The sequence below is a fragment of the Carcharodon carcharias genome, chromosome 16, assembly GCF_017639515.1.
Source record: "Carcharodon carcharias isolate sCarCar2 chromosome 16, sCarCar2.pri, whole genome shotgun sequence".
Taxonomy (NCBI): domain Eukaryota; kingdom Metazoa; phylum Chordata; class Chondrichthyes; order Lamniformes; family Lamnidae; genus Carcharodon; species Carcharodon carcharias.
The window spans coordinates 114,191,234-114,216,956 of record NC_054482.1 but is presented as its reverse complement, the minus strand read 5'-3'; the positions used below and the strand labels follow the sequence as shown (position 1 = coordinate 114,216,956).

Below are 25,723 nucleotides of genomic sequence, written 5' to 3'. Positions count from 1 at the left end.
GGCAGCTCTCCCAATTTCAGCACTAGCCCCCAGGTGTTAGGAAGAAGGACTTTGAAGGGTTGACAGGGCTGCGATTGCTGTTTCCGGTGCCTAGGTCGATGCTGGGTCGTCCGTTCCATTTCATTCCTTTTTTGTGACTTTGTAGCAATTTGTTACAACTGAGTGGCTTGATAGGCCATTTCAGAGCCAACTACATTGCTGCAGGTCTGGAGTCACATGTAGGACAGACCAGGAAAGGGATGTCCTAAGGGACATTCGCGAGCCAGATGGGTTTTTACTACAATTGACGATGGTTCCATGGTCATCATTAGCCTTTAAATCCCAGATTTTTATTAAATTTAAATTCCACCTTCTGCCATGGCAGGATTCGAACCCAGGTCCCCTGGGTCTCTGGATTACCCTTCCAGCAACAATGCCACTACACCAACGCCTCCCTCTTTGGAATGTATATATTCTGTGTATTCTGAAATATCCCTTTAAATGTCTGCCTCTGAACCTCTATTCACCTATCCCTTAACCTCATTTGCCAGTTCACTTTAGCTGGTTACACTTTCAGGTCCTCATAATTGCCCCTTATTTAAGTTTAAAATACTAGTTTTGGACGCACTCATTTCTCTCTCAAAATGAATGTAAAATTCAATCATATTACGATCGCTGCTACCTAGGGGTGCCTTCACTGGGAGGTTGTCAATTAATCCTATCTCTTTGTTCAATACTAGGTCTAACATAGCCTGCTCTCTGGTTGGTTCCAGAACATGTTGTTCTAAGAAACTATCCTGAAAACATTCCAAGAACTCATCTACGCTACCTTTGCCCATCTGATTTTTCCAGTCTATATGCAGATTAAAATCCTCCATGATTATTGCTGTACCTTTCTGGCAAGGTCCCATGATCTCTTCTTCTATATTTTGTCCTACCATGTATTTATAATTTGGGGGCCTGTTCACCACTCCCACAAGTGATTTCTTGCATTTATCATTCCTCATCTCATCCCAAACCACTTCCACATCCTGGTTTCCTGAACTTAGATCATCCCTCTCTAATGTGCTAATACCATCATTAATTAACAGAGCCATCCCTCCACCTTTTCCTAACTTCCTGTGGTTCCTAAATGTCATGTACCCTTCGATATTTAGATCCCAATCTCTGTCATCCTGTAGTCATACTTCTGTAATGGTTATCAGATTGTACTTACTTATTTCTATTTGCACTATCAGCTCATCTGTTTTGTTTTGAATGTTATGTGCACTTTGATACAGAGCCTTTAGTTTTGTCCTTTTGCTATTTTTGTAGCGCCTAGCCTTATCTGCTGATTTACTCGAATTGTGCTCTCTGTCCCTTCCTGTCACACTGTTTATAATTTCCCATATTAATACCTTTCTTGCCTTGTCTCTACTCTTTGGTTTACAATATAAAAGTCATCTACATTATTGTGGATCCAAATCAGGTGAGGATGGCCGATTTCATTCCCTAAAGGGAAACCTGTGAACTAGGTGATTTCACTGTATTCCAGGCTGCATCAATTCAAAATTCACCAGCTACATTTGAACCCATGCACCAGGGCATTGGCTTGGGCCTCAAGATTTTCAGTTCAATGATATTACCACCATGCCACCATCTACCCCTACATTTCAAATATTGCGTGCAGTTTTGGTGTCCTTATTTAAGGAAGGGTATAACTAAATTGGAGGTGAGTTCAGAGGCATTTACTAGATTGATACCTGGAATGAGCAGGTTGTTTTATGAGGAAAGGTTAGACAGACTGGGTTTGTTTCCACTGGAGTTTAGAAGAGTGAGGGGTGATTTGATTGAAATATATAAGATCCTAAATGGTCTTGACAAGGTGGACATGGAAAGGATGTTTCCTCTCTTGGATGAGTCCAGAACTAGGGGGCACTGTTCCAAAATTAGGGGTTGTCCTTTTAGGACTGAGATGAGGAGAAGTTTTTTATTTCAAAGGGTTGTGCAACTTTGGAACTCTGCCTTAGGAGGCGGTGGAGGCGGGGTCATTGAATATTTTTAAAGAGGAGATAGATAAATTCTTGATTAACAAGGAGGTGAAAGGTTGTTGGGGATAGGCAGGAATGTGGGGTTGAGGTTACAATTAGATCAGCCATGATCTTATTGAATGGCGGAGCAGACTCGAGGGGCCGAGTGGTCTACTCCTGCTCCTAATTCATATGTACCTCTTTGATCAAGTGTTTGTTCTATTATCTATGTGTCTTGGTGTCTAATTTTGCTTGATATTCTTTCCTGTAAAGTGCCTTGGGATGTTACACTACATTAGGCACTTTATGAATGTGAGTTGTTTGCTGCATCATGTTATAGGATGTGCTGTTGTCTTCTCAGCTGCAGGTGTTCCAGTTGGATTAAACAAAAAAAAAAGCACCCTGCAAAAATTCAGAAGAAATGCAATTAAACACCGAGAGAGTCGACCATTCTGCTGATGCTCTTTCCTGTTTCTCACCCCACAGATATGGTGGTTTCTGGAGTTCCCAAAGAGAATGGCTTCAACCACGTGGGTGAGATTGCAAGCATGGCACTGGATTTAGTTGCAATCTGCTCTTCATTCATAATCCCACACAAGCCGGAGGTCAAGTTGAAAATCAGAGCAGGCATTCACTCGGGTAAATCATTTTTATTTTTCAGGTACAAAATAATTAATGACTAAATGAAAAGCCCACCAACTGGCCGAAGATTTTGTCAACAATGATCGCTGATTCTCCCCTCTTGCTGCTTTTGTAAAGATATTCATTTGATGTGTACATCAGGTGGTCCTTTGTCTTCTCATTCTAAGAGAGTATTCTTCGCAGGAGGCAAGGTAATGAACTTGCTGAAGTGCAAGTGGCTATCACAGTCAATGCTGACCCCCGGCTCTGAGTTCCTCCAATCCCGGCTTCTCGTCCAACCTCCATGTCTTTTGTCCTGCCGCCCGTGGCCTGGTCTAAGCCCTGAAAGTTCCTCCCCAGACATCTCTGCTTTTCTACTTCGCTTTTCTCTACAAAAACCTATTTCTTTGACCAAACTTTTAGTTCCCCCTCTTTGGCTCAGTGACAAATGAAGCATTTTGGACATTTTATTAAATTAAAGGCATTTATTAATTATGCTTTTTCTTTATTCTTTCATGGGATATGGGCGTCACTGGCTAGGCCAGCATTTGTTGCCCATCCCTAATTGCCCTTGAACTGACAGGCCTGCCAGGCCATTTTCAGTTATGAGTCAACCACATTGCTGTGGGTCTGGAGTCACATGTCAGCCAGACCGGGTAAGGATGGCAGATTTCCTTCCCTAAAGGGCATTAGTGAACCAGATGGGTTTTTACAACAATCAATGACAGTTTCATGGTCACCATTACTGAGACCAGCTTTCAATCCTAGATTTTATTAATTGAATTTAAATTTCACTAGCTGCTGTGGTGGGATTTGAACCCATGTCCCCAGAGCATTATCCTGGGCCTCAGGATTACTAGCCCAGTGACATTAACACTGCACCACCATCTCACCTCATATAAAGACAAATTGCCCTTGTCCTCGTCCAACATCCGCATGCACTTTCCGGCAGTTGGGGAAGATGGTGGCATAGTGATAATGTCACTGGACTAGTAATCCAGGCTAATGCTCTGGGGATGAGGGTTTGGATACTACCAAGGTAGAATTTAAATTCAGTTAATAAATCTGGAATTGATAAAAAAAAGTCTAGTCTCGGTAATAGTGACCATGAAACCATGGTCACAAAGATCCATCTCAGCTCCAGGACATCACTGCAGGCGTTCCTCAGGGTAGTCCCCTAGACCAACCATCTTCAGCTGCTTCATCAATGACCTTCCTTCCATCATAAGATCAGAAGTGGGAATGACGATTACACAATTTTTCGCACCATTTGCGACTCCTCAGGTACAGCAGCAGTCCATGCCCATATGCAGCAAAACATGAACAACATTCAGGCTTGGGGATAAGTGGCAACTAACACACATACCACACAAGTGCCAGGCAATGACTATCACCAACAAGAGAGAATCTAGCCATTACCCCTCGACATTCAATGGCATTACCAGCACTGAATCCCCCACCATCAACATCCTGGGGACTACCATTGACCAGAAACTAAACTGGACCAGCCATATAAATACTATGGCTACAAGAGCAGGTCAAAGGCTAGGAATCCTGTGGATTCCTCCTGACTCCCCAAAGCCTGTCCACCATTTACAAGGCACAAGTCAGGAGTGTGATGGAATATTCCCCACTTGCCTGGATGAGTACAGTTCCATCAACATTCAAGAAGCTCAACACCATCCAGGAGAAAGCAACCACTTGATTGGCACCCCATCCTCCATCTTCAACATTCACTCCCTCCACCACTGACGCACAGTAGCAGCAGGGTGCACCATCTACAAGATGCATTGCTGCAACTCACCAAGGCTCCTTTGACGACACCTTCCAAAAGCGTGACCCCTACCACCTAGAAGGACAAGGGCAGCAAACATATGGGAACACTGTAGGATTAGAATCCCCGCCAACTAGGAAATGTATTGAGTTTAAAACCCAAAGCCCACCACCTGCAAGTTCCGTTCCAAGTCACACACCATCCTGACTTGGAAATGTAGCGCCATTCCTTCACTGTCAAAATCCTGGAACTCCCTCTCTAACAGCACTGTGGTGTATCTACACCACATGGACTGCAGCGGTTCAAGAAGGCAGCTCACCACCACCTTCTCAAGGGCAACTAGGGATGGGTAATAAAAGCACTGGCCTAGCCAGTGCCTACAATCAGTGAACAAATAAAAAAAATGCCACTGTGTGGTCAGAAGCGAACATGTTTGATGAATTTGTTCCTTTCTCTGCCCCATTTCGTTGAAGGAAGTTGTGAGGTTCCCTGTTGGTGCCACTTGGCTGAGATCAGCTAAATCTGCTCATACCAAACATCTAACCTGACACCATCTGCTCTTCTGGGATTTTCCAGTGCACCCACGTTGGGCACTGTCACAGGTGGGAAATCTGGAGAGCAGCCTTATCCTGGCCCAGCTGTTTGAAGCTATAACCATATTTCCTTTTTTCGTACCTTACCTTTGAAAGGTCCAGTAGTGGCTGGCGTGGTTGGAACCAAAATGCCTCGCTACTGTTTATTTGGAGATACTGTGAACACTGCTTCAAGGATGGAATCAACAAGTGAGGGTAGGTAAACCATCGAATCACTTACACATTAATTCTGACATCCTATATGACTGTGACTGTGATAAACTCTCCTTTCTCATTTCCCTTGATCTGTCTGAAACACTTGACATGGTTAACTACACCCTCCTTGTCCAGTGTCTTACCCCCATTGACCAGCTGGGTGCAGACTGAACTCACTTGTTCTATTCTTATCTATTGAGTAAAAACCAGGGAATCTGGAATGGTTTCTCCCCCTACTCCATTATCTCTAGAGTCTCCAAAGGATTTATCCTTAGCTGCCTCCTATTTCTCTGATACCTGCTGTCTCTTGGCAACATTATTCGAAAACACATGTACACCGATGACACCCAGCTATACCTCACCATCAATTTTATTGCATTCTCCGCCCTTTCAGGTTTGTCACAATGCTAATCCAATCTGGATGAACAAAAATTTTCTGTAACTAAATATTGCGAAGACTGTCTTCAATCTCTGTCTCACTCCCTTACTGTCAATTCCATCCATCCCCCTGGTCACAGTATGAGGCTGACCCAGATCATTTACATGTATCACCCTGAGATGAACTTCTAAGTCCACATTTGATCGATCGCCAAACCCACCTACTTCTGCCTCCATAGAATCACCTGTCTCCAGCCCGACTCAGCTCATCTGCTGCTGAAACCCTCATCCATGACAATGTTACCCCTGCATGTGGCTATTTCAATACACTTCTCATCCTGCTCCTGTCTTCCACCCTCCATAAACTGGAACTCATCCAAAGATCTGCTGCCTGTATCCTAACTCGCACCATCCTGTTCATCTATGTTCACTGATCCGCATTGGCTCCCTGTCCTGCAACACCTTGATTTTCAAATTCCCACCCTTGTTTTCAAATACCGCCATGGCCTCGCCCTCTCACACTCTCTGTAACCTCCCCCAGTCCTACAGCTTTCCTAGATTTCTGCACTCTTCCAATTCTAGCCTCTTGCGCATCCTGATTTTAATCCCTCACTATTCGCAGTCATGCCTGGGCCTTATGTTAATAGTATGTTAATTATGTTGTTAAGACGCAGCACATTGTTTAATGAAGTATTTAGAGCACTTATAAAGAGAGACTTCAGCTAGGTGGAGGGTGCTGTGGGGAGTTGTCTGGTCTGACTATCTGCCCCTCTTTTGTGGCTATGTTTGTGGCCAGGTATACTTGGAGAGGGAGCATGTGGTGTCCACTGGCACACTTCAGGTCTTCCACTACTGGTGGGCACCATGGAGGCTGGAGTGCATCCTTAGCCCTCAAAATGACATTTTAATTTAATTCAGTAAGGTTCCTTTAAAGTTTTCTATAGTTACAGTGCCCCTTAGGGGCTATCAATGTTTCAGTTGGCTTTCTGTTTCAATTGGTTAATTTGTTCCATTCAAAAGACTATAAAGGGAGACTTCCATTGATGGGATCGTCTGGCCTGATTGCTTCGGGCTGTCTGTCTGCTCCTCTTCTGCAGCTATGTTCCTGGCTGGGTGTCCTTGAAGATGGAGCATGTGGTGTCTGCTGGTACACTTCCTCATCCAGTGGGCACTGCAGGGGCTAGAGTGCATAATTAACCCCCAAAATGACATTTTTCTTTAATTTGTCAAGTTTCCTTTAAACACTCATCCTTTCATTACAGTGTGTTTCATCAGTCCGGTTAATGTCACAGGTGCTCAAAAGAATATAAAGAGAGACTTTGGTTGAGGGGGTTGTCCAGACTGACTGTCTGCCCCTTTTCCGAGGCTATGTTTGTGGCTGGATGCTTTTGGAGAGGGAGCATATGGTTTCCACTGGTGTGCTTGAGGCCTTCTGTGGTTCACGGTCACTGTGAGGTCTGGTGTGCTTCCTCACCCCACCAAATGACATTCTCATCTAAATCTGTAAGGCTCCTTTTAAATTTTCTTTGAGATACAGAGCCCTTTAAAGCACTATCAATTGGTTTAACTGATTTTTTGTTAAGGGTTAATTAGATTTTTTTCACCTGTACTCCAAGGAGTCTGAAGAGAGACTTCAGTTGAGAGGGTTGTCTGGACCTCTTCCATGGCTCTGTTGATGGTTGGGTGAACTTGGAGAGGGAGCTTGTGTCCACTGGCATGTTTAAGGCTTTCTGTGACCAATGGGCACCATGGGGGCTGGAGTGCTTCCTCAACCCAGAAAGCGACGCTCTTATTTAGTTCATTTAAAATGTTGTATTTTTGTTACAATGCCTTTTAAGGGGCTATTTGGCTAATTCGCTGTTTAATTAGATAATTAGTTAATGGTTACTTTACTGATGTACTTATAAAGGAAAACTGTGGTCGATGGGGGTCATCTAGCTCAACTGTCTGCCCCTGTTCCATGGCTACATTCATGCCTGGGTGTCCCTGGAGAGGGAGCACACAGCACCCGCTGGTGTGCTTGAGGCCTTCAGCAACTGCTGGGCACTGCGGCAGCTGGAGTGCTTCATTGGTCCCCAAAATAGCTTTTTACTTTGATTCAGTAAGGTTCCTTTAAAATTCTGTTTTTGTTACAGTCCCTGTAAGGGGGTTTTCAATTGGTTTAATTGGCTTTTTTTTAATTGCTCATTTCGTTAATTTGTCAAATTTGTTTTACTGCAACTCAATGAGAGACTTTGGTTGAGGGGGGGGTGTCTGTACTGACTGTCTGCCCCTCTTCCGTGGCTGCACTTGTAGCCGGGTGGTCCTGGAGATGAAACACGTGGGAAGAGGGAGCCACTGGAATGCTTGAGGCCAGTGTGGGTACTCGGATGCTTCATCAGACCCCACAAATGACATTTTATTTTAATTTGACAAGTTTCCTTTAAGATTTTGTCTTTTGTTCCAGTGCCCCTTTCAAGGGGCTATCACTTCTACTAAACTTGGTAATTGGTTAGTCTATTTAATTTTTCTTGAATCAAAAGAGCATAAAAAGAAATTTAGGAGGGCCTCCTCGTTAGCCTGCTCCTGGGCCTGGTAAAGGTGACCAACAACTGGTCCATGCAATGGGTAGTCAATGGGGTCATCTGGCTTGACTGTCTGCCCCTCTTCTGTGGCTACATTCATGCCCAGGTGTCCGTGGAGAGGGAGCACGCGGCGTCCACTGGCATGCCTAAGGCCTTCAGTGACCGGTGAGCACCATGGGGGCTGGTGTGCTTCATCAGCCCTTGGAACAAGGTTTTCACTTCGTTAAGTTTGCTTTAAAAAAAAATGTGTCCTTTGTTACAGTGCCCCTCTAAAGGGCTGTCAGTTTGCTTAATTGATTTGTTTAATTGGTTAACTTAATTTACTGGGTTTACTCGAAAGAGTATAAAGAGAGAATTTGGTAGGTAGGAAAGAGACAGAGTTAATAGTGGGGAATGCAGAAATGGCAGAGATGCTTAATCAACATTTTGCCTCAGTTTTCACGGTGGAGGACACTAGTATCACCCCAATAGTAACAGGTAGTGCAGAGGATATAGAGAAGGAGGAACTTAGAACAATCACCATCACTAGAGAAAAAGTACTGAGCAAACTATTGGGATTAAAGAGTGACAAGTCCCCAGGACCTGATGACCTACATCCCAGGGTCTTAAAGGAAGTGGCAGTAGAGATAGTGGATGCATTGGCTATAATATTTCAAAATTCCCTGGATTCTGGAAAAGTTCCAGTGGATTGGAAAAATGCTAATATAACACCCTTATTCAAAAAGGGGGGAGGCAGAAAGTAGGAAACTATAGACCAGTTAGTTTAACATTTGTCATTGGGAAATTGTTGGAATCCAATATTAAGGAAGTAGTAATGGGATAATTGGAAGGTCAAAATGAATTCCATCAGTCAACGTGATTTTATGAAGAGTAAATCGTGTTTGATTAATTTGCTAGAGTTCTTTGAAGATGTGACAAGCAAAGTGGATAATGGGGATCCTGTAGATGTAGTATATCTGGACTTCCAGAAGGCCTTTGATAAGTTGCCACACATAAGATTAATACACAAGATAAGATCACACAGAGTTAGGGGTAATATATTAGCTTAAACAGAGGATTGGCTAACCAAAAGAAAACAGAGAGTCAGGATAAATGGGTCTTTTTCTGCTTGGCAAGCTGTAACTAGTGGGGTGCCACAGGGTTTGGTCCTTGGGCCTCAACTAATTACAATCTATATTAATGACTTGGATTCAGGGATAGAAGGTACTATAGCTAAATTTGCAGATGACACCAAAATAGGTGGGAAAGTAAGTTGCCATGAAAAAATAAGAAATTTACAAATGCATATGGACAGGTTAGGTGAATAGGCCAAAATTTGGCAGATGGAGTTTAACGTGGATAAGTGTGAGGTTATCCATTTTGGTCAGAAGAATAAAAAGGTGACTTATTATTTAAATGGAGAGAAACTTAAGAATGCTTCAGTGCAGAGGGATCTGGGTGTCCTTGTGCATGAATCGCTAAAAGCTAGTATGCAGGTACAGCAGATAATAAGGAAGACAAATGGAATTTTGGCTTTTATTGCTAAAGGAATAGAATATAAAAATAGTGAAGTGTTGTTACAACTGTACAAGGCATTGGTGAGACCGCACCTGGAGTACTGTGCAGACTTTTGATCCCCTTACTTGAGGAAGGATGTAGTTGCACTGGAAGTGGTTCAAAGGAGGTTCACTAGATTGATTCCAGAGATGCGGGACTTGTCTTATGAGGAGAGATTGAGCAGTTTAGGCCTATACTCGTTAGAGTTTAGAAGGATGAGAGGAGATCTAATTGAGGTTTTTAGATGCTAAAGGGGATAGACAAAGTAGACGTGGAGCAGATGTTTCCCCTTGTGGGGCATTCTAGAACAAGAGGCCATAGTTTTAGGCTAAGAGGTGGTAGATTTAAATCAGAGATGAGGAGGAATTACTTATCTCAAAGGGTCGTGACTCTGTGGAATTCACTACCTCAGAGTGCTGTGGATGCTGGGACGCTGAATAAATTTAAGGAGGGGATACAGATTTTTAATTAGTAATGGGTTGAAATGTTATGAGGAGAGGGCGGGAAATTGGAATTGAGGCCGAAATGAGATCAGCCATGGTCGTATTGAATGGCGGGGCAGGCTCGAGGGACTGAATTGCCTACTCCTGCTCCTAGTTCTTATGTTCTTATGTTCTTATAATGCTACATTCTGTGAATTAATTTATCAAGCAAGGTATTAGTGTCTAGTTTCATACTTCAGCAATTGCTTTGAATTGGATTAATATCGTATACTCTGGAATTCCCTCTGGAATTCCTTCCACAAACCTCTCTACCTCTCTCATTCTCTCTCTTTTCCTTTAATACCATCCTGAAATTGCTGCTTCTTCACTGTCACTGGGTCAAAATCCTGGAACTCCCTTCCTAACAACACTGTGGGTGTACCTACACCACAGGGACTGCAGCGGTTCAAGAAGGCAGCTCACCACCACCTTCTCAAGGGCAGTTAGGGATGAGCAATAAACACTGGCCCAGCCAGCGAAGCCCACACCCCTTGAATGACATCCCAAATTACTGCATTAAAATCCTATATTCATGGAAAGATTTAGCGAGAAGGCAATTCTCCCAGACCCTTTGCCAATATTTATCCATTACTTAATAGCTTCACATCAAATTACCTAGTGATTCATCTTAACTTACATTTTGTCTATCATTATTGTGTTTAATTTAACTGTGCTTAGGTACAAAAGTGCATTGACTTTGAAAAAATTCAGCAACTGCAAGTTTAAAACAGAACTTGAATTTATATAGCACCATTCATGTCTTCAGGACATCCCAAAGGGTTTCTTTATAGACAACAAATTACTTTTGAAATGTAGTTATTATTCCTATGTAAGCAAATGTGATAACCAGTTAAGGATTTGAAAGATGTTATATAATTCTCTTAGCTCTATATTTATCCCGGCAATGCTTTTTCTAAAAAATTAATTCTCAGCATGTGGGTATCACTGTAACGCCAGTATTATTTGGTCAACCCTGTTTACCCTAGTTACCCTAATACAATTGAAAGGCTTGTTATGCCACTTCAGAGCACATTTTAGAGTCAAACCAAACAAAAAACTGTGGGTGTTGGATAATTCCTCCCTTGTCCTTTCAACAGATTCACTAAGTTAGAGGCAATTTTTCTCTCAAAGGGTCGTTAGTCTGTAGAATTCTCTTCCATGGAGAGCAGTTGAGGCTGGGTCATTGAATATATTCAAGTCTGAGTCGGACAGATTTTTGATCGACAAGGGAGTCAAGGGTTTTGGGGATGGGGACAGGGAATCAGATCAACCATGATCTTATCGAATGGCAGAGCAGGTTTGAAGGGCCAAATGGCCAATTCCTGCTTCTATGTCCTTACGTTCCTGTAATTAGCTTTATTTGCTATTGTTTCAAAACATTCATCTTAAAAGTTCATACAGAGCAACATCCAAAACATCTGTGTACAAACATTTAGCAAGAAATAGTGAGCAAGGCTTATTCAAGCCAATTTGAGCTGCCTGGTTGTCTGAAGTTCCTGCTGAGTGAAACTTTAGGTCCCCCTTTATACCATTTTTCTTCAATGTCTAATTCTTGTTGGATTTGACTCTAATAGATATTTTATGACCCTTGGGTCATTGAATAGACTGCTGAGCAATGATAGGGTGTAGGGGACTTGCATCCTGTCACATTGTTTCAGGAAGAGCAAAGAATGAAGCAAGAGCTTTGTTGTAAAACATTTTGATGTCTTATCCTTTGTAATCTCTATAGTAAAAACAACCTATTGCCTTACTTATGCTGCAGTAATTTCCTTGTTTTACACTCCCCACAGCTGTGATCAAAAGCCTGATTTTCAAAAGCCTAATCTTAACCTACTAAGCCTTTTATCTCCATATTGTATCATTAATGCCAACTGGCTTATTTATTTAAGGATCTGTATGTGCCTATCCCTACAGAGTACAATGCTTTGGCACTGAAATTCACCTTCCCCACTGTTATCAGAGATAAAAACAAAAAAACTGCGGATGCTGGAAATCCAAAACAAAAGCAGAATTACCTGGAAAAACTCAGCAGGTCTGGCAGCATCGGCGGAGAAGAAAAGAGTTGACGTTTCAAGTCCTCATGACCCTTCGACAGAACTTGAGTTTGAGTCCAAGAAAGAGTTGAAATATAAGCTGGTTTAAGGTGTGTGTGTGGGGGGCGGAGAGATAGAGAGACAAAGAGGTGGAGGGGTGGGGGGGGTGTGGTTGTAGGGACAAATAAGCAGTGATAGAAGCAGATCATCAAAAGATGTCAATGACAATAGTACAATAGAACACATAGGTGTTAAAGTTAAAGGTGGTGATATTATCTAAACGAATGTGCTAATTAAGAATGGATGGTAGGGCACTCAAGGTATAGCTCTAGTGGGTTTTTTTTTATATACAATGGAAATAGGTGGGAAAAGGAAAATCTTTATAATTTATTGGAAAAAAAAGGAAGGGGGAAACAGAAAGGGGGTGGGGATGGGGGAGGGAGCTCACGACCTGAAGTTGTTGAATTCAATATTCAGTCCGGAAGGCTGTAAAGTCCCTAGTCGGAAGATGAGGTGTTGTTCCTCCAGTTTACGTTGGGCTTCGCTGGAACAATGCAGCAAGCCAAGGACAGACATGTGGGCAAGAGAGCAGGGTGGAGTGTTAAAATGGCAAGCGACAGGGAGGTTTGGGTCATTCTTGCGGACAGAACGCAGGTGTTCTGCAAAGCGGTCGCCCAGTTTACGTTTGGTCTCTCCAATGTAGAGGAGACCACATTGGGAGCAACGAATGCAGTAGACTAAGTTGGGGGAAATGCAAGTGAAATGCTGCTTCACTTGAAAGGAGTGTTTGGGTCCTTGGACGGTGAGGAGAGAGGAAGTGAAGGGGCAGGTGTTGCATCTTTTGCGTGGGCATGGGATGGTGCCATAGGAGGGGGTTGAGGAGTAGGGGGTGATGGAGGAGTGGACCAGGGTGTCCCAGAGGGAGCGATCCCTACAGAATGCCGATAAGGGGGGTGAAGGGAAGATGTGTTTGGTGGTGGCATCATGCTGGAGTTGGCGGAAATGGCGGAGGATGATCCTTTGAATGCGGAGGCTGGTGGGGTGATAAGTGAGGACAAGGGGGACCCTATCATGTTTCTGGGAGGGAGGAGAAGGCGTGAGGGCGGATGCGCGGGAGATGGGCCGGACACGGTTGAGGGCCCTGTCAACGACCGTGGGTGGAAAACCTCGGTTAAGGAAGAAGGAGGACATGTCAGAGGAACTGTTTTTGAATGTAGCATCATCGGAACAGATGCGACGGAGGTGAAGGAAATGAGAGAATGGGATGGAGTCCTTACAGGAAGCAGGGTGTGAGGAGTTGTAGTCGAGATAGCTGTGGGAGTCGGTGGGTTTGTAATGGATATTGGTGGACAGTCTATCACCAGAGATTGAGACAGAGAGGTCAAGGAAGGGAAGGGAAGTGTCAGAGATGGACCACGTGAAAATGATGGAGGGGTGGAGATTGGAAGCAAAATTAATAAATTTTTCCAAGTCCCGACGAGACCATGAAGCGGCACCTCACACCCTGCTTCCTGTAAGGACTCCATCCCATTCTCTCAGTTCCTTCGCCTCCGTCGCATCTGTTCCGATGATGCTACATTCAAAAACAGTTCCTCTGACATGTCCTCCTTCTTCCTTAACCGAGGTTTTCCACCCACGGTCGTTGACAGGGCCCTCAACCGTGTCCGGCCCATCTCCCGCGCATCCGCCCTCACGCCTTCTCCTCCCTCCCAGAAACATGATAGGGTCCCCCTTGTCCTCACTTATCACCCCACCAGCCTCCGCATTCAAAGGATCATCCTCTGCCATTTCCGCCAACTCCAGCATGATGCCACCACCAAACACATCTTCCCTTCACCCCCCTTATCGGCATTCCGTAGGGATCACTCCCTCTGGGACACCCTGGTCCACTCCTCCATCACCCCCTACTCCTCAACCCCCTCCTATGGCACCACCCCATGCCCACGCAAAAGATGCAACACCTACCCCTTCACTTCCTCTCTCCTCACCGTCCAAGGACCCAAACACTCCTTTCAAGTGAAGCAGCATTTCACTTGCATTTCCCCCAACTTAGTCTACTGCATTCGTTGCTCCCAATGTGGTCTCCTCTACATTGGAGAGACCAAACGTAAACTGGGCGACCGCTTTGCAGAACACCTGCGTTCTGTCCGCAAGAATGACCCAAACCTCCCTGTCGCTTGCCATTTTAACACTCCGCCCTGCTCTCTTGCCCACATGTCTGTCCTTGGCTTGCTGCATTGTTCCAGTGAAGCCCAATGCAAACTGGAGGAACAACACCTCATCTTCCGACTAGGGACTTTACAGCCTTCCGGACTGAATATTGAATTCAACAACTTTAGGTCGTGAGCTCCCTCCCCCATCCCCACCCCCTTTCTGTTTCCCCCTTCCTTTTTTTTCCAATAAATTATAAAGATTTTCCTTTTCCCACCTATTTCCATTGTATAAAAAAAACCCCACTAGAGCTATACCTTGAGTGCCCTACCATCCATTCTTAATTAGCACATTCGTTTAGATAATATCACCAACTTTAACTTTAACACCTATGTGTTCTATTATACTATTGTCATTGACATCTTTTGATGATCTGCTTCTATCACTGCTTGTTTGTCCCTACAACCACACTCCCACCTCTCTCTCTCTCTCTCTATCTCTCCACCCCCGACACACACACCTTAAACCAGCTTATATTTCAACTCTTTCTTGGACTCAAACTCAAGTTCTGTCGAAGGGTCATGAGGACTCGAAACGTCAACTCTTTTCTTCTCCGCCGATGCTGCCAGACCTGCTGAGTTTTTCCAGGTAATTCTGTTTTTGTTTTCCACTGTTATCAGCATGCTTGTGATCAACAGATCAGAGTTTGCAAACATACAGTTTAAACCCATTCTGTCCATATTCGCTCTTCTGTTCTGCATTTAATTAATGTACAAACCTAGCTATGTTCTTGCGTGGAAATAAAGGCAGAAAATGCTGGAAAACACCCAGCAGGACAAGCATCATCTGTAGATAATCAATGTTAATGTTTCAGGTCAATCACCGCCATCTGGAAGTTCCCCTCCAAGTCACTCACCAACCTGACTTGGAAATATATTGCCGTTCCTTCACTGTCGCTGGGTCAAAATCCTGGAACTCCCTTCCTAACAGCACTGTGGGTGTACCTACAACACATTGTCTGCAGCAGTTCTAGAAGGCAGCTCACCACCACCTTCTCAATGGGGCAATTCGGGATGGGCAATAAATGCTGACCCAGCCAGCGAAGCCCACAACCTGTGAGTGATTTTTTCAAAAGCCAGCCATGTTGGTGTGGTATAGCACTGGAGTCACTATACACCAGACTGTGTAAAGACAGCAGGTTTCCTTAAAGGGATTTAATTGAACTAGCTGGGTTTTTGTGACAATCCAGCAGCTTCATTGTCATAAATAAAAGCAGAAAATGCTGGAAAGATTCGCCAGTTCGGACCACATATATGGGGAGAAACAGTTAATGTTTCAGGTTGATGGCCCCTTCAATGTCACCTTTGTTACCAAATTTTTAAATTCAGATTCTCAAGCTACCGTGGTGGGATTTGAGCTCATTTTCTATTGGAGCATGATTAATCCAATAATATAATCACTGTAATATTATACCAGCTGATGTTTATCATCATTTTCCTACTTTTTAAAAAATAATATTTGAGAATGCTTATATCACAGAATCTCAAAATTGTTACAGTGCATTAAAGAGGCCATTTGGCCCATCATGTCTGCACCAGCTCTCTGAATGAGCAATTCACTTAGCTCCATTCCCCTGCCTTCTCCCAGTAACTTTGCACATTCTTTTCCGGTAACAGTCTAATTCTCTTGGATGCTTCAATTGAACCTGCCTCCACCATATTCTCAGGCCATGCATTGCATTTCACACCTTAACCACTCACTGCGTGAAAGTTTTTTTCTCATATTGCTTTTGCTTCTTTTGCCAATTCCTTCCTATCTGTGTCTTCTCATTCTCGATCCCTTCATGAGTGGGAACATTTTCTTCCTAACTGCTCTGCCCAGATCCCTCATGATTTTGCATACCTCTATCAAATTTCCTCTTGGCCTTCTTTTCTCCAAGGAAAACAGTCCCAACTTCTAAATCTATCTTCATAACCTAAATTCCTCATCCCTGAACCCATTCACATGAATCTTTTCTGTACCCTCTCAATGCCTTCACATCCTTTCTAAAGTGTGACACCCAGGACTGGGCGCAATACTCCAGCAGAGGCCAAACTAGTGTCTTATACAAGTTCAATGTAACCTTCACACTCTTGTACTCTATGCACCTAATAATAATGCCTAGGATACTGTATGCTTTATTAAACATTCCCTCAACTGGTCCTGTCACCTTTAATGACATACATATATGCACCCAGATCCTTCTGCACCTGTACTACCTTTAGAGTTGTACACCCTGTTTTATACTGTCTCTCCATGTTCTTTCTACCAAAATGAATCATTTCAGATTTCTCGACATTGAACTTCATCTGTTGCCTTATCTGCTCATTCTACCAATTTGACTATGTCCTTTTGAAGTTCTACGTTATCCTCCTCACAGTTCACAATGTTTGCAAGTTTTGTAGCATTCGCAAATTTCAAAAATTGTGCCCTGTACACCAAGGTCTAGATCATTAATTTTTCAGGAAAAGCAAGGGTCCCAACAGTGACCCCTGGGGAACTCCACTAAAAACCTTCCTTCAGCCCAAAAAACATCCATTAACCACTATCCGCTGTTTCCTGTCATTCAGCCAGTTTAGTATTCATGTTGCTGCTGCCCATTTTATTCCATGAATTATAACTTTGATCTCTAGCCTGATGTGTGGCAATGTATTAAATGCCTTTTGGAAGTCCATGTACACCACATCAACAGCATTACCCTCATCAACCCCCTGTCACCTCTTCAAGTTCAGCAAGTTACTTAAACATGATTTTTCCTTAAAAAAAACAATGCTGGCTTTCCTTAATTAACCCACATTTGTCTCTGTGACTATTAATTTTGTCCCTAATTATTGTTTCTAGAAGTCTCCTCACCACCAAAGTTAAACTGACTAGCCTGTCATTGCTGGGTGTATCTTTACAGCTCTTTTTACTCTTTTTTTTTTGAACAAGAGGCTTCAAAAGAGCAAAGAGAGCGCATCCAACGGCAGGAGTGTCAGTAATCAGGGGGATACAGATTTAAAATAACTGGTGAATAAAGCCAGGGGGAGATTAGAAGAAATAGGTTTACTTAGGGAGTTGTTATAAACTGGGATGCATTGCCTGAAATAACCAGATTTAAGAGTAATCTTCAAAAGAGAATTGGATAAACACTTGAAAAGGGAAAATAAAACTGCAGGGCTAGGGGAAAGTGCAGGGTATAAGACTAATCGGATAGTTCTTTCAAAGGGTCAGCATAGGCATGGTGGGCCAAATGGCCTCTTGCATTGCTATGTGATATATTTCGGTGTGGCGTTGTAGGGACATCCAGAAAAGAAATTAAAATTGTAAACATTTGAGGTGGTAAACCCTGAAATTCTCATATATCATCCTTCGATTCTGAAATGGAACGCGAACACGAAATACCCCTTCCCATTTATATGGAACTGGCCGACCATTAGCCTGGGGCGTGAATTAATTTTTGCTCTTAACTGATTGAAATCCAGAAATCCCTCTTTGTACTCAGTCGGAATCTCCAGTAGGCGGGATAAGACCTTGGTGAGATTAGCATTTAATTTCAGTCAGATTAGTGCTGTGCTACCTTCAGTGTATTAACTGAGCCTCTGGGATTCAGGCAGTTTACAACTAGAGCCACCTCAGGTTGGAGGATGAAAACTTTTTATAACGGAGGTTTTTAAATTATTTCCAAGCAACATCACTGGATAAAGAAAGCAGCATTTACATTTATCTTGTGTAACAGGCACGGAATGAATCCGGCAACGTTGCTATTGTGTATATACCACTGACAAGGTGATGCCTTAGCCATTGCAACATTTGCTGGATTTAGAGAGAAGCGTGCGATGGATTCCTTGAAATCGTGATTAACAAGGATTTGTTCACTGGGAACTGGTGTACACATCAGATTAACCCACAACAGCTGCACAGATCAATTCACCCATTACTTATGACAGGGGAAGATTTGCTTTGTTTCAATTTCATAGTTACTGGAAAGTCAAGATCTAAATACATTTTATTCATTATACATTGCATTTTATTCTTCAAAAAGAAACACAGATAAATACTTGGTTAGTAAGAGATTGAAGGTTCCAATAAGGTTTCAAATAGAAATAAGAAAGAATGTATATCTTGGTTCGCAATTAGTAGTAAGACCATAAACGTGGCTATAAAAGCCATTCGTAATTTTGCTACAAAAAGAGACGATATCTTCCCGATGGCTTTTATATCGATGGGAATTGTATTGATCACAGGTTCGAATTTCCATTTGTTTCTATTAGCAGAACCCAGCCAGAATCAGCCGAACCAGCATTAAGGATCGGGGAAATTTAAACGTAAATGAGTTACGTCCAAAAGTGAATCCCTGTTTTCCCCGACCTATTGTGCTAAGATTCAGTTTGCCACATTCTAGATCATAAGTGCTCAATTCCACGGGCTGAATTGGTTCAGGAAGCTTTCCCCCAAATTGCTTTTATTTTCTTAGCTGCGCAGGCACAAATAGGCATGTTTTAAAATATAAAAACAAAAAAACTGCGGATGCTGGAAATCCAAAACAAAAACAGAATTACCTGGAAAAACTCAGCAGGTCTGGCAGCAACGGCGGAGAAGAAAAGAGTTGACATTTCGAGAAACGTCAACTTTTCTTCTCCGCCGATGCTGCCAGACTTGCTGAGTTTTTCCAGGTAATTCTGTTTATGTTCTAAAATATTTTCGATATCAAAAACATACCGTTCAATATACATTCAATGGCTCAGTATAGTTTATTTAAGTCATTTTCAGTGACCTCAAATCATGTTACTCAAAGAACTGGACACTGATTAAAAATGCTTATTTTGGTGATAAACCAACTTTCAGCTAAAGGACAGAAAACTGAGAATAAACGAGTCAGGTTGGCTGTGTGACTAGTGGAGTGCCAAAAGGATCAATGCCTGGGCATCAGTTATTTACCATCTATTATCAATGACTTGGATGAGGGGACTGAGTGTAATGCATCCAAGTTTGCTGATGATACAAAGCAAGATGGAAAGATAAGCTGTTGGGGACAATTCAGAAAGAGTGCAAAGTGATTTTCTTTTTCTCTTTCATGAATGTGGACATCACTGGCAAGGACAGCATTTGTTGCCCATCCCTAATTGCCCTTGAACAAGTGAATTGCTGGACCATTTCAGAATCACATTGTTGTGGGTCTGGAGTCACATGTAAACTAATCTTAGATAAGGACAGCAGATTCCCTTCCCTAAAGGCCATTAGTAAACCAGATGGGTTTTTACAATAATCAATGATAATTTCATCATCACCATTACTGAGATTTACCAGATTTCTTGATTGATTGAATTTAAATTCCACCAGGTGCTGTGATTTGAACCCATGTCCTTAGAAGGTTAGCCTAGGCCACTTCATTACTAGCCCAGTGACATTACCACTCCACCATCATCTCCCTGCATAGATTAGATTGGTTATGTGATTCTTCAAGAATGTGGCAGGTGGAATAGAATGTGGGGAAGTGTGAAATTATCCAGTTCGATAGGAAGAATGGGAAAGCAGAATGTTTTTAAAAGGTGATAGAATTGTAAATGTTAAAGATTAGAGGAATTTGGGGGTCCTTGTGCACAAACCACAAAGCTAACATGTACTGCAGGCAATTGGGAATGCAAATGGTATATTCACCTATAAAGGATTAGAGTGCAAGAGTAAGGAAGTATTGCTGTAATTAAATGGAGTTTTGGAGAGACATAGGAAAACAAAAACATAAAAAATAGCAACAGGTGTAGGCTATGCAGCCCTTTGAGCCTGCTCCGCCATTCATTATGATCATCCAACTCAATAACCTGCTCCCGCTTTCTCCCCATATCCTTTGATCCCTTTCATCCCAAGAGCTATATCTAACTCCTTCTTGAAAACGTACAATATTTTGGCCTCAACTACTTTCTGTGGTAGTGAATTCCACAGGCTCACCACTCTCTGGGTGAAGAAATTTCTCCTCATCTCAGTCCTAAATGATCTACCCCATATCCTCAGACTGTGACCCCTGGTTCTGGACTCCCCCACCATCGGGAACATCCTTCCTGCATCTACCCTTTCTCATCTTGTTAGAATTTTATAGGTTTCTATGAGATCCCCCCTCATTCTTCTGAACTCCAGCTAATATATTCCTAACCGACTCAATCTCTCCTCATATGTTGGTCCCGCCATCCCAGGAATTAGTCTGGTAAACTTTCGCTGCACTCCCTCTATAGCAAAAACATCCTTCCTCAGATAAGGAGACCAAAACTGCACACAATATTCCAAGTATGGTCTCACCAAGGTCCTGTATAATTGCAGCAAGACATCCCTGTTCTTGTACTCGAATCCTTTGGCTATGATGGCCAACATACCATTTGCCTTCTTTACTGCCTGCTGCACCTGCATACTTACCTTCAGCGACTGGTGTACAAAGACACCCAGGTCTTGTTGCATATTCCCCTCTCTCAATTTATAACCATTCAGATAATAATCTGCCTTCCTGTTTTTGCTACCAAAGTGGATAACCTCACATTTATCCACATTATACTGCATCTGCCATGCATTTGTCCACTCACTCAGCTTGTCCAAATCACACTGAAGCATCTCTGCATCCTCCTCACAGCTCACCCTCCCACCCAGCTTTGTGTCATCTGCAAATTTGGAGATATTACGTTTAATTCCCTTATCTAAATCATTAATATATATTGTGACTAGCTGGGGTCCCAGCACCGATCCCTGCAGTACCCCACTAGTCTCTGCCTGTCATTTGGAAAAGACCTGTTTATTCCTACTCTTTGTTTCCAGTCTGCCAAGCAGTTTTCTATCCATCTCAATACACTACCCCCAATCCCATGTGCTTTAATTTTACACGCTAATCTCTGATGCGGACTTTGTCGAACGCCTTCTGAAAGTCCAAATAAACCACATCCACTGGCTCCCCCTCATTAACTCTACTAGTTACATCCTTGAAAAATTCCAGTAGATTTGTCAAGCATGATTTCCCTTTTGTAAATCCATGCTGACTCTGTCTGATTCTGCCACTGTTTTCCAAGTGCTCAGCTATTAAATCTTTTATAATGGACTCTAGAATTTTCCCCACTACTGACGTCAGGCTGACTGGTCTATAATTCCCTGTTTTCTCTCTACCTCCCTTTTTAAATAGTGGGGTTACATTAGCTACCTTCCAATCTGTAGGAACTGTTCGAGAGTCTATAGGATCTCGGAAGATGACCAACAATGCATCCACTATTTCTAGGGCCACTTCCTTAAGTACTCTGGGATGTAGATTATCAGGCTCCGGGGATTTATCAGCCTTCAATCCCATCAATTTCCCCAACACCATTTCCCTACTAATACTGATTTCTCTCAGTTCCTCCCTCTCATTAAACCCTGTGTTCCCCAACATTTCTGGTATGTTATTTGTGTCCTACTTTGTGAAGACAGAACCAAAGTATATATTTAGTTGGTCAGCCATTTCTTTGTTCCCCATTATAAATTCTCCTGTTTCTGACTGTAAGGGACCTACATTTATCTTCACCAATCTTTTTCTCTTCACATACCTATAGAAACTTTTACAGTCAGTTTTTATGTTCCCCACAAGCTTACTCTTGTACTCTATTTTCCCTTTCTTAATCAATCCCTTGGTCCTCCTTTGCTGAATTCTAAAGTGCTCCCAATCCTCAGGTCTGTTGATTTTTCTGACCAATTTGTATGCCTCTTCCTTGGATCTAATACTATCTCTAATTTCCCTTGTAAGCCATGGTTTGACCACCTTTCCTGTTTTACTTTTGCGCCAGATAGGAATAAACAATTATTACAGTTCACCCATGTGCTCTTTGAATGTTTGCCACTGCCTATCCACCATTATCCCTTTAAGTAACGTTTCCCAATCCATCATAGCCAACCGGCATCTCATACCATCATAGTTTCCTTTATTAAGATTTAGTACCTTTATTAAGACGACACCTGGAGTACTCTAGTTTCTATCTCCATAACAATGGGAAGGATATATCTGCCTTAGAAAGGGTACATGAGATTGGTTTCTGCAATGGCTGGATTATTCTATGAGGAGAGATTGCATGGAATGAGAATCTATGCTCTGGAGTTTAGAAGAATGAGAGATGGACTCATTGAAACATACAAAAGTAACAGAGGGTTTGATGGGTATTGAGAGGCCGTTTTTTGTCCTGGCTAGAGAGTCTAAAACAAGGGATCATCATCTCCAGATAAGCGATTGGCCATAGGACTGGGATGAGGAGAAATTTCTTCACTCAGAGGGATATGAATCTTTGGAATTCTCCATCCCAGAGGGTTGTGAATGCTCAATTGCTGAGTACATTCAAGACTTTGCAATTACATTCCATTATGCTGCCTGATTGCATGAGTTCATGGCAGATTTTATTTGTGCTTGAAGCCTAATTTAATTAGTACAATGTCAAATGCAGAGTCTAGGTAGGTGGATGGAGTTAGAACACAGATCAGCCTTGATATTATTAAATGGTAGATCAGGCTCAAAGGGCTATCTGAATTCCTCCTGCTCTTTTGACCTATATATTGCTAACTCATAACTAGACACTCATCCCTTCCTTTTCACTGTTTAAGTCACGAAACAACCTTCAGTTTCCACCATAACACAAATTACTCCAGTTAACATCATTAATGATATTTTCTACAAATGTGACTGTGGGCGGAATCGTGCCGGATTCGCGCTAAGTGCGGTAGCGAGCAGGTAAAATACTGTTTTACCCGCCAGCCACAATGGCTGTATCATCCCAAACCCGCCGCATTAATTATGCATTCCTGGGAAGTGCGCAATTTGCATGGCAGGCGGGCTCTCATTCACCCACTGTGCCTATCACATCACCGCTTCAGCACACCGGGCGCCACATTTGAAGTGCAAAGGTAAAAGCAAAATATTGCGGATGCTGGAAATCTGAAACAGAAACAAATATTGCTGGAAAAACTCAGCATCTGTGGAGAGAAAGACAAAGTTAATGTTTCGAGTCCGTATGACCCTTCTTCAGAACTTTAAATATTTAAAGTGCAGCTGCACACACACCCCTCAGTTCTTCCAGCCCATGACTGCTGTAAAGAGGACATGGCCCCAAAAGACAAAGACTGCAGCCCCCCAGGTTCAATGACGCATCCCCCTTGTGACGTTTGGACACAGTGCAGGCTCGCTGTAATGTCCTCAACCCTCACTCTGGCTGCAGCATGAGCAGCTGCATCACCAGTCCAGCTTGGGAAGTGGTGGCAGCAGTGGTCAGCGCCAATACCTTGCAAAAGAGGACAGCCACCCAGTGCTGCTACAGGATGAATGGCCTTATCCATTCCACCAGGGTAAGTCACTCTTCGTATCACTCTCAACTTTCTCACACTCTCAAACCCATCACACATCCACAGGGATCTCACACCTCAAGGGACAACACCACTAACTCTCACATACACCCCCTCACATCTCCATCAGGCTTATTCTGTCCATGGCTCCGCTCACCACACAAACATTCCACACAGCGCCATGTGTCCTCCTCACATTCTTTCCATCTGTTTTCATGCAGGAGAAACCTGCTCACAACAGCAGGGAGAGGTCTCAGACCAGGGGTGGAGTGACCTACATTAGGCCTCTCACTCACTTGGAAGGGTGTGCTACAGTGCTGGCTGGTGGGGACATGGACCATACTGCAGTGAGGGGGGTGGCAAATACCCACGTGAGGATCCTGCACCACATCATCCCTCTCTCAACACAAATGTGAGTGCCTCTCTCCTGCTTTTGACTCTGCTGCCATGTACTAATTATCTCTACTTTGGCTCACAGGGAGCCCTGCCAAGCGATCAACACCCTCAACCAGCCAGTCCCTCAGCTCCATCCACATCCTCACCTCCAGCCAAGAGGTCACCTCCTCCATTGAAGAGCTGGAAATAAGCAGCCTGGAAGACCCATCACAGCGCTTACCCACACCCTCCACCAGTGCAGAGACACACAGCTCAGTGGGACCTAGATCTAGACCTGGCTCAGGTTCACAATGTGGTAGTCACTGCACGGACACATGTCCACAGCAGGAGGAGGCAGGTTCAAGCGAGCTCCCCAGCATTCGGAGGACAGCTGGAGAAGATGCATCTGTGAAGTCAGAGCCAGATGACAAACTTCTGGTATGGCATTCCAACTCATCCTGGAGTGTCAGCAGAAAGCGAGGGAACATCACGCAGAGCTGTTGGAAGCACTCACAGAGTGGCATGCGCGGAGTGTATCCACCTGATTTCTGATGAAGTGTTGCCCACGTGTCTGTGTGGGTATGGAGGTCCCCATGGGAAGGATGGTCGACACCATGGAGACCCTGCTCCAGCAGAACAGGGAGATGCGCATGGACCTGCACTCCAGCGTGAAAGCCATGGGTGAGTTCTTGCAGTGGCAACGCAAGAGGGAAACAGAGCACCTTGACATCCCTCTGGGTGCTCCTTCCCCTCAAGGAGTCAGGCCGGGGCCTCTGGGTACCCAAGTGGAGGAGGAGCGGCAGCTGGATACCCCTGGGTCATCCACTCAGGAATCTCAGAGGCTGTCCTCTCCCTCCAAGGCCCCTTTGCCTGTGAGCCTCTCAACCACATCCTCTGTCACCACAGAGGGAGCAGCTGGCCAGTGAGTGATTCTGGAGGGAGAAGTGTGTGTGTTGCGGTGTCTTTTAGAGCCTCATGCAAGCACTCTGCCACGCCGGTAGATCCTTCACGTTTCACACTCATCTCAATGTCCTGAGCATTTTGAATACTGCCTGCTGGGGTTCGCTTTCATTTGTCCATCTGAGCTGACCTGCATCTCCCCTCCAATAATCACACTCCCATGCAGCACCTAATCTCGCCCACCACAACTGTCATTTCACTTTGATTTAGACAGCATGGTCCGGATTTGCTTTTTCGTCAGCTCCCTCATCTTTTCCCCCAGTCACACACTTTCTTTCCCCCATCACTGTTGACACCCCTGGCACCACCTTCCACACCCCCTCCGTGACCTACCAACCACAACCCTTTTCCTTCGGGGATGTCCAGATGAACGTTCACACCCCCTTCCTTCCTGAAATCCCAACCCCATCCACTCCCGACCTCCTCCTTCCCAGTCCCAGGATCCACGTCTGCCTCTCAGTCCCCACCAACCGCCCTCACCGTTTCTTCTACCGCTATCATCAAACACTTACCCTCCCACCTTATCGCCTCACTCTGCCCTCGGTCATTCCCTCTATTCCCTCGCTCCATGTCCACCCTCAGTTTGCTCTCCAGGAGGCAGTCGTGGAAACTTCAGACTCCTCCCTTGCACGTTCACCTGGACATTCCTCTCCAGACCCCTTCCCCCCAACCCCCACAACTCCCCCACCCCCCCCCCCCACCCCCCAAGAATCCCTCATCCC

The 25,723-nt window shown here is 43.9% G+C and overlaps 1 protein-coding gene across 1 annotated transcript in view; it reads left to right on the top strand.

Annotated features, from left to right (window-relative positions):
- Window positions 1-25,723, top strand: part of LOC121288988 (atrial natriuretic peptide receptor 2-like) — a 110,405-nt gene that overhangs the window by 74,220 nt on the left and 10,462 nt on the right. The window contains exons 21-22 of the mRNA XM_041207849.1: window positions 2,475-2,627; window positions 5,073-5,171. Of these exons, the coding sequence (XP_041063783.1) occupies window positions 2,475-2,627; window positions 5,073-5,171 (252 nt within the window). The remainder of the gene's footprint in view (window positions 1-2,474; window positions 2,628-5,072; window positions 5,172-25,723) is intronic.